Source organism: Castanea sativa, chromosome 4 (genome assembly GCF_040712315.1).
Source record: "Castanea sativa cultivar Marrone di Chiusa Pesio chromosome 4, ASM4071231v1".
NCBI classification, from domain to species: Eukaryota; Viridiplantae; Streptophyta; class Magnoliopsida; order Fagales; family Fagaceae; genus Castanea; species Castanea sativa.
In genome coordinates this window covers 51,412,810-51,422,879 of record NC_134016.1, presented here as the reverse complement: position 1 = coordinate 51,422,879, position 10,070 = coordinate 51,412,810, and the positions used below count along the sequence as shown (strand labels likewise).

Here is a 10,070-nt window from a genome sequence, read left to right as displayed (position 1 = left end):
CCTCTAAGCCTCAGAAGCAGGAACTGTATATAGCTGATGTTAATAAAGTTCAGAAAAGGAATCAGGCTACAACTGATTGGGCCTAACAAATGGTTGATACAATGGCATTCTTACAAGAAGAGACCTGGAAAGAGAAGGTCAATAACTCGTACTCTAACTATCATGGATCCATTCCAACCCGTAATATATTTAGTTGCCTAGCGGCAAAATAACTTTTAAATATTGCTTTTTCTCGAATGTATTTTTATTAAAATATTACGCAGCATAACTGTCTGTTATTTAGTAAACATCAAATCTGATTAATTAGACCTTGTCCTTGCATATGTTTTTACCTATGTCCTTGTAGAAATAATATTCATTAATCTTAATGCCCTTATATAATATACATAAATATAATTGTTAAGAGTTTTATAATTCAACTGATACCTTTTAATATTTCTAATGGAGACATCCAGAGTTCAAATCACCCTTTTTACCAACTATATATATATGACTACAATCGGCATTTCAATTTTAGTTGGGATGCTCAGCTTTTTCTACTTTCCTTATGACATGTGAGCTATTTCAAAGTATTAATTAAGTAACTAAATCCATCATTTTCTATCAAATTAAGCTTTTGGAATTAGTGATAATTTATCACTAAGTTCTTAAGCCATTTTTCAAACCAACCGAGGGCTAGATTGTACACAAAAACACATGCTTGAACACAAAAAGAAAGTTGCACTTCATTATCTCCAAAAAATTGTAACCAATATGCGTCATACAGTAATGCTTGACTCAGAGACAGGTGTGACATAGTATCTAATGTGGTTACCAGAAGATCAAAATATCAAGCCCACAGCCAAACTCATTCCCCTTTAGAACCATTCCATTTCCCCAAACCATCCCTGAAGCAATGTTTTGCTAAGCTGTGCCAAAACGGACCACCAAAAAGTTCTTCCACTTAAGAAGATCGTTACAAAAATTCAGTGCACAAGCAAAATGGTGGGTTTCTTCTATACAACAACATGATGGAAGATTTAACTCATCTTGTGCAATTCAATGTTGAGATCAGAAGATATGGAAATGAGAAGCGGCGCAGAGTGGAGCCATACAGCTTTGAAGACACGTTTCTGATGGGCTTTTATTGATTGGGAAGGCTTTCTAGAATTATACCTGATATCAAAGACGTGAATCATGGGGTCTGCTGAACCAGATGTTATGTAGAAACCATCAGGAGACCAGGCCTGATTTATCAGCGCCGACTGAGATTCACTGCTTTCTTGCCTCCACCCAAAAGCATGGATTTCTGTCTGTCTCAATCTGATATCAAACAATCGCAGCTGCCTCTCAGGAGCTCTGCATATAAGACATGTTAACGTTAAACTTTTAACAAGCAAAACTACATGTCTGACTAAAACAAATGACAAGAAAAAGTTAAGAATCTGAATGTAATTTTAGCGCTTCCTGAGATTTGGTGTGCTTTCTATTTCAAAGCTAAAACTCCATTATAAAAGCCCAGGTATAATCACCAAGAAGTGTTTATGGTCACATACCATGAGCAATAGGACAGGCAATTGCCACTATAGTCAATATTTTCTGTTTCAAACCATCATATCATATAACTCCTTAATATTTATAATCATAAGACTATACACAAATTTCTAGGGAACTGATTCACATTATACATCCGAACCCAAATGAGTCCAAGTTGCACACCTCAGCAGCAAACCAGAATTACCACTAGATGCAATTCAATAGAGGTTTGAAGATCAAACTAATATTAGAAGTTCAATACCATTATTTCATCTCTTCTGTTAGTTTGTATTTCTGGTATGCAACTAAAGAAAATTGATACTCTTTTAACTTAAGACCTCAAATTTTCCTAGATAAAAAGTTGTTGATCAACATAGCATTTTCCAACTTTCTTTCAACTATAAAATAATAAGTATTAGATCTTGTAGATTTCTCGGAGCACTAATGAAGCAGCGTATTAAAACAATGACAGCATCAAGAAAATACTGGTCAAGAAATGTTTCTTACGCTGTTTGAACCATGAACAAATTGAAATCACATGGATTTGGTAGTACACTCATGCATTTACATTCAATTTGATGCCTGTAATCTGCTCTTCCTACCAGTGTATCAAACCCAATAATTCGCTTGTCTGCCCCAGCAGACAATACAATCGGCTTTTTCTGCATTCCAGCAACTCCCATAACAGCAGACGAATGCAAATTCCTGTGCAATGCCTTTGGTTTCCATGAGTTCTCCCCATCTTTCTCACTCCAAAGCATAACAGCATGGTCACTGCCTCCAGTGACAAAACAGACATCTTCCCAAGGCATGAATGTGATGCCATTAATAATACCCTTAACATGAGGCTTTTCCTCTAAGAAATTTACACGAGCTCTCTGTCAATACACAAATATGCAAAATCAAGTGAGAAAAGAAACAGACTTTGCAATGAAAGTTGAATGCTTATTTACAAATGGTTGTGGACATAGAGTATGCCAGTTCCACAAGTGTCTGTATTTAAATGTTAGTTAATTGTAAGCACCGGTATATTTATTGCAATTATAAATTTCAAGCGCAACTCTTACCCCTTGTGTCTTATTGAGATTAAGAACTGATATCTGAGAATCTCCACCATCAGCACTGTATACAGAAAATAGGCTGTTTCCATGTGGGTGCCAGGCTATGTCTTCAGGCCATCTCCTCTGCTTAGGGGACAAACATTCAGATGAGCTAAGTAGAGAAGCATTGGAACTGCAATTCAAGACAAAGAATATAAGGGCCAAGACACCAGCTGAGAAACTTCACATCATAAAATTTAGACACTAGAAACTGAAACTGGATATAATTGATACAAAAGGAAAATTTTTTATAATCCTAACATTTCTTAAAGGCATACAGAATGGGGGACCTTTCTCGTGGACATCCAATATATTTGATGAGCATTTCTTTTTTGTGGACTAAATATCCAATTTCCTACTTTGTCCTTACAAAGCTCTTCTCATTCTGGTCATGGTGGGAGACTAAACATATATGAAATAACCAGGGTATTTTTGCCTTGTGCCATTAATAGGAGTACAGCTCAATATTCTATCATCAGAAAGATAAGAAAACCTATAAGTATAATCCATCTAACAAGATACCTTTAGCATCATGTATCACCTTTTCTATCTTACAGCATACTGAATGGTGGGAGACAACCTTGTATTAAATTTGGTTAAAAGTAGTTGCTGCTTTGTCTGAATCTCAGCATACTCTACAAACTGGCTTCTTCCCCACATATAATCTCAAATATTATGCACCAATTTAAGAAATAGTTGGAACGTGATGAAGTAACCAAAAGAGAAGAAAGTTTTAGAAGTGTTGATAACTTTTTCTTTGTTGCAAGGCAACTAGAGAGGATTAAAAATATATCATATCAGCATATCTTTATACTTTACATATTACATAACCTGCTGCCAACAGGAAGAAAGTGTGAAAATTTTAATTATCTATAATCTGTTCCACACAAGTAACACGAGATATTCTTAACTGAAACTCACAATCACAAGTAACGACAAACTAAAAAGATGAATATTAAGAACATGATAGTAAAAAGGTTAACTTTCAAAAAGAGAATGTGTCTAAGGAGGCATAATGCTCAATGTTTAGTGACCACAAATATTTTTTGATAAATAACGTAAGAATATTATTAATAATAAAAAAGAAAATGCCAAGGCGAGTACATTGGGGATGTACTAAGGGAACAAAAATCAAGAAACAAAAGAACAACGGTCAAGAAAAATAGAAAATGAAGAACAAGAAAAATGAGAAAAAACCACACTCCATTCAAAGAGTGTGTGTAAGAAAAAAGACTTAATCTCCAGCAAAGATCGTTCACAGCCCTCAAAACTTCTAGCATTCCTTTCTCGCCAAATGCACCAAATCAAGCAGATGAGGTACTAATCTCCAAACATCAATGTGACGATGTCGCGCAAACTTTCCTTGCCAAGCCTCAAACACCTCAATAACGGTACGAGGCATAACCCCGAATGCCAAACAAACGGAAAACCAAAGACCACAACTCCCAAGCTATGGTGCAATGAAGTAGAAGATGATCCACCGACTCCCCACACCTCTTACACATAGAGCACCGGTCAAGAACTATCACTCGTCTTTTACGAAGGTTGTCTGTTGTTAAGATCTTACCTAAGGAAGCGGACAAGAAAAGAAGGCTACCCTTGGAGGCGCCTTCGATTGCCATATCATTTTCCAAGGAAAGGAAACAAGATTATGAGGGTAGAAGGAAGCGTAATAACTTCTAACCTCGAATCTTGTATTCCTTGCGGACTTCCAACAAACCTTTATCTCTGGACCAAACCCTCTCGCGACGAGGAATAGACTAGCCCCATAAACCGGTCAAAGGCTTCCTCTTCCCAATCTTGTGGTGGACGACGAAATTGCACATTCCGGTGAAACCTCCCGACGAGACCAACCCATAACTTGACCACTGAGGAGTCCTTGGACCTACTAAGACAATATAGCTCCGGAAAGGCCTCTTGGAGAGTACAATCCCCACACCACACATGCTTCCAAAATTTTACTCTAGTACCATCCCCCACATCATAAACAAGAAGTTTAGAGAAGTTCAACCAACCACTTCTAATATATCTCCACAAGCTGACCCCATAAGGGCTTGTCACCTTCTTCGTACACCAATCACCCCACATGTTCCCATATTTTGCCTCTATAACCCTCCTCCATAAAGCATCAGTCTCGGTACCATACCTCCACAACCATTTACCTAATAAGGCAGAATTAAAATTACTCAACTGTCTTATACCCAACCCCCCATCCTGCAAAGGCCTACAAACCTTGGCCCAATGAACTAAATGAAATTTAGATTCACCACCAATCCCATCCCACAAAAAATCTCTCTGTAGCTTCTCCATCCGCTTAGCCACCTTACCCGGTAAAGGAAGAAGGGAAAGGAAGTATGTAGGTAAGGACGAGAGTGAGCTTTTAATGAGTGTCACCTTACCTCCTTTAGATAAATACATACTCTTCCAACTTTGCTAATCTCCTCTCCATTCTCTCAAGAATAGGGTTCCAAACGAGATAAGTCCTTGAATTTTGCACCTAGAGGAAGGCCCAAATATTTCAAGGGCGAGAAGACCATCCACACCCCAACAAACCCACCAAATCCTCCAAATTGGGTACCCCTCCACAGTACCAACTCGGATTTCCCTAAGTTAATACGAAGCCCGACACCTCCTCGAATCTAGCAAGAATGGCCCTCAAATTAGCAATCTGAGAAGGTTCAGCATCACAAAAAATCAACGTGTCATCTGCAAATAAAAGGTGGGATACCATTACTGAAGAACCAGTCATACTGCCCACAAAAAAGCCTGAGAATTGCCCAGTGGATACAGCCACATCCAACATACGACTCAACGCCTCCATCACAATATCAAACAACAATGGAGATAAGGGATCCCCTTGCCGAAGCCCCCTAGAACTTCCAAAGAAATCAGAAGGGCTACCATTGATCAGAATGGAAAACTTCACAGTTGAAATGCAATACCTTATCCATTTTCTCCATTTTTCTGAGAAACCACAACGCCGCAGCATATACATTAAAAAATCCCAACTCACATGGTCATACGCCTTCTCCACATCCAACTTACATAGCACCCCCGGAACTCCTGACTTCAATCTACTATCAATACATTCAGAAGCAATCAAGACGGAATCCAAAATCTGTCTGCCCTTCACAAAAGCATTTTGTGAATCCGAAATAAGTCCATGCGCCACCCTACGAAGCCGATTAGCCAACACCTTAGAAATAATCTTATACATCCCACCAACTAAGCTAATAGGCCGATAATCCTTAACCTCTACTTATAATTGTTTATCTTCCTTAATGAACCCACAAATAGCATCCGCACACATTCTCCAAACTCATTGAATGTTTCAGTCCAAACCTTTGCCAGCCAAGACCCTCCCCCTCTCTTCCAATCCTAACAAATGGTGAGTAAATGGGCTAGGAAGTAAAAGCAACTCTTTCAGGGGTCTTTAGTTTCCTCTCCTGATAATCAAGGCTAGAGCAACATATGGCACAAATTACATAATGTTCACTTTCTAGATTTTCATACCAAAGAAAAGAATAAACTCCAAACAGAAATACCACTCTTCTTCTATTGGGAAGTCACACAGACCCAGTGGGTCTTGAACCCACATCCTCATACCCACCTTGCTCTTACAAAGGGAGGAAGCGTCATTTGAGCTAAAGCTCATTGGCCACTCTTCACACCACCTTAACCAGTAATTACCATAACTTATACTAGGAACACAAAAAGAAACACCACGGCCTGCTCTTGGATGCGATATACACTTTTATCTCTAAAATTGAATCATAAAATAATGAAGTAAACCTAGCAAGTGATCATCAACCAAATCTAACTCCTAACTTCCAAGTTCCCGCAAATATTTTGATAACCTAAACTACACATTTTTAAGAACTCCACACGCTAATGCATCTGCTCCAATCAACTATCACCTAATATATAATAGGAGATACTTGCAGAAGTTTTTCTCCACACACCACTAACCTTGACAAAATTCCAGAAATTCTCCCTCCCAATGGCAAACCTAAAGCTCATTCAAAAGCTCTCTGATTTCAAAAGAGACTTTCAACAAGGACACAAAGAGTGTCTGCTTCACATACCCTCTACACAAGCAGTCTCATTGCTATTAAACATTTGATGCTAATAATGAAAAAGAAATCTGCAGTTCCAAATAAATTATGTCCTAGATAATGTCAAGTTATGGTAATGAGTGGACCACCTAAGACACCTTCCTATTGCATCCACATGCTCCAGCAATTTCAATCATCATAATAAAAATGTTCACGTCCTGTAGGTTGCATTATGAATAAATGGAAGCGATACTGCATAACATTATGTGGTAAAACTTTTCAAGGCTATCAATCAACAACTGACATAAGATACCAGTGAAGATAAATGAATACAGACAAAGATTTAAGACTTACCCCCTAGACTGAACTTGCCATAAATTGACCAATCCATCCAAAGCACTGCAAGTATTTCAAAAACTCCCACAAATTAGATTCTGTAGAAACTTATGAGAAAGATAAATTTCATTAATACCAAAAAAAAAGGCATATCATGTAATAATAGAATAAAGGATAGCTAACGTGGGGGGTGTTGATATTTTACTATTATTGCAAAATTTCAATCATACCATGAAAGTTCAATTTTTTAGCCAATGACGACATATATTTATTTTCATGTATATATACTAACTCAATAATTACCTAGTCGCGAAAAGTTGATCGTTCACTGGACACAAAGTAAGACTTCTCAACTTTCGCTTATGTTGACTGGAGATGTGAGTGCTTGCATAGCAGCGGACTATGCATGGTGAAGAACGGCTACTTATTGATGTGATCAAATCTTTGTGTTCTTTCTGTTCTGAAATACAAAAGAAAAACTTAATGACTCCTAATTGCAAGGAAAGGGGATCTTGGATTGGAGGAACTGGGCAATATGTTATGCAAAAAAGTTGCAAACATGTAATTGTAGGCACGCACAATTACACAATGTAAAAATAATAATGTAACGCTATGCAACAAGTGAATCTCACCAAACTTTCTTTTTGTTCCTTTATCTTGAATTTTAACTTCTTCTTCGGCCTCAGTAGAAACTCTAGAAGGTCTGTCCCCTTTAACTTTCATAGCACTATAAGATTGAGTGGAAACTGATGGACTAGATTGAGTACTAGGACCATTTGAAGGTTTTGCACCAAACTTTGCCGAGTTTATATGTTGGGAAACTTTTGGATTCACAGAAGGAATCAGAAGTTCTGGTTTAGATTGAGGCTGGTGTCTAGATGAATCTTCACTTATATTAATAGGACTATTTGATCTGCGCTCCACCTTCAAATTTTTCCTTCCATTCTCGGCGGTCCCTTTAGATGACAAACCATTCCTCTGGGTTCGAAGCCGAGCCAATTTAGATTTTGAATCATGCAACCTCTTCTCTGATTCCTCAAGCTGCATACTTTTTCAAAGAAATGGTCAGCAAATAACTTCATAGAGAAGGTTTCAGAATTGCAAGCAATAAAAGAGTTTGTCTTCACAACATTTACAAAGGAATACTGAAACTCCCATAATTGCTGAAACTCAAATGGCATTGATATTCAACACATGGGGATGATTGAAATCACTCCGCAACCACTAATCATGAACTCAATCAATATATCTACAAAATCCAACATCCACAGTCGTTCTTTCTTTCTGGTTTTTCAGCAGACTTACTATTTTAAAAAGCTCAAGTACAAAAATTGTGCGTTCTTCCAACTTGAAAGACAAAATATTTATCATTATTTTAAAATTATATATATATATGATAAAATAAAAAACAAATAAATAAAGGATCTTGCTAATACATGTTGAATCTAGCTGAAGAAAAATGTTAAAGAAGCAAAACCCATTTCGTAAAAAACGATTCAAAGTTCAAAACCAAGAAGCAAATTAATCAATAGAAGCTTATGGAACATCAAAACTAGAACTTTTATTAGTACAGTATCATAGCCAAATCAATGAGAAAACATTCACATAAACCCCAAATATGATTAGGAAACGAAAATGAAAATTGGGATTGAAAGAATGAATGGTATTAGAATTTTTATTATTAAAAAAAGACAGAACCTGGGATTTGTAATAAGCGATACGCTGTTTATTAGTTACGACTTCTTTGGTACGATGTTCGATCAGAGCCACCAATGCCTCTTCTTGCTCTTCTCTGCTAACACCGTTCTCGCTATTGCTGTTGCTGTTGTTGTTGTTGTCGTCGTTGTCCATGTTGTTTGATTTTGTTATTGTCGTTGCTGTTGATGATGATGAAACTAGTTTTTGTTGTTGGTGTTGCTGTTGTTGTTGTTGTACTTCATTCTCATCGTTGGTCTCAACTTTGGGTTTCTTCAGAGACAGGTGAGGAGGCGCGCTCATTTCTAAATTGTAAATTTGGGCACCTCTATTCTATTTATTATTATTTTACTCTCTCTCTCTCTCTTTTCTTTCTATGTGCCTTTCTAATTCCCACACCTAAATAACTTCTTTTTGTGTTTTTTATTGTTTCTAGGTGGGAGCACAAGAGACACGGAACAGAACAAGGGTTGAATTTTTTTTTTTGGAAGATGAATTTATTTTAATACCTGATAAAATTTTTACTCGAAATTAATTTAAGTATATATGTATATTTTTTTCAATAAAAAAAAAAATTATGTGTGTAAAACCTCCCTCCGAAGATTCGGACGAAGAGTGTGCGTGGGATAAAAATAGGTTTTGGAGGAAGAAGAACTTGAACTAGGGCATTGGATATTAAAATGTGAATCATTATTAGTACACTCATTATTATTATTTTAAGCATGCCTAATAGCTATAGTTATAGGCCACAATTATGGGCGTTGGTGACTTGATCTATTGAGGGTTTTTTTATTGGACATTGGGACCTGGGTGTGTAGCCTTTTAGTTGAAGGGTTCTTTGAGTGATCATAACAAATATCTAGTTTGATTAATTGATTTAGAACCAAAGGGTTAGCTTGAAATAATTCTATAACTTTGGAAAGCAGAATAACGGTGCAATGGGAAATTCTTCTTTCTTGAAATAATTCTATAACGCAGTTTAACATGCCCAAAACACTTGTTCAATAGGCTTTTGTTTTAGAGGATTTTTTTTTTTTATTCATCCCACTTTTAAATTTTAAATTAAATATATATATAAAATAAAATGAAATGAGAAAGAAGAAGGAAAGGGAAAACGTTTGAAACTAAAAGCTATGATATTGTGAGAGATAAGGCTTATCAAATTTGATGCTTACAAAGTAATCTACCAATTTTTGTCCGAAGGATTTTATAGCTTTGAATACTGAGATGGTAGTGTACAAGGTAACCTACGATTTATAGGGGAGGGGGTGTCCTTATGGATAGCCAAGGGAACTGGATAATGGCTTTTCAATGCATATTGGTTTTATGACAAATAATGCTGCTGAATAATGGGCAGTTAGATAAGGTT

At 36.8% G+C, this 10,070-nt stretch overlaps 1 protein-coding gene across 1 annotated transcript; it reads right to left on the bottom strand.

Annotated features, from left to right (window-relative positions):
* Positions 1 to 697: 697 nt before the first annotated feature.
* On the bottom strand, positions 698 to 9,059 carry LOC142630305 (uncharacterized). The gene is made up of 7 exons (XM_075804285.1): positions 8,705 to 9,059; positions 7,639 to 8,047; positions 7,310 to 7,466; positions 7,025 to 7,069; positions 2,583 to 2,748; positions 2,023 to 2,393; positions 698 to 1,338 (listed from the first exon to the last, which is right to left on the bottom strand). Exons 1-7 carry the CDS (start codon positions 9,002 to 9,004, stop codon positions 1,020 to 1,022), a joined length of 1,767 nt encoding a protein of 588 aa, XP_075660400.1. The 5' UTR covers positions 9,005 to 9,059; the 3' UTR covers positions 698 to 1,019.
* Between the last annotated feature and the right edge of the window lie 1,011 nt (positions 9,060 to 10,070).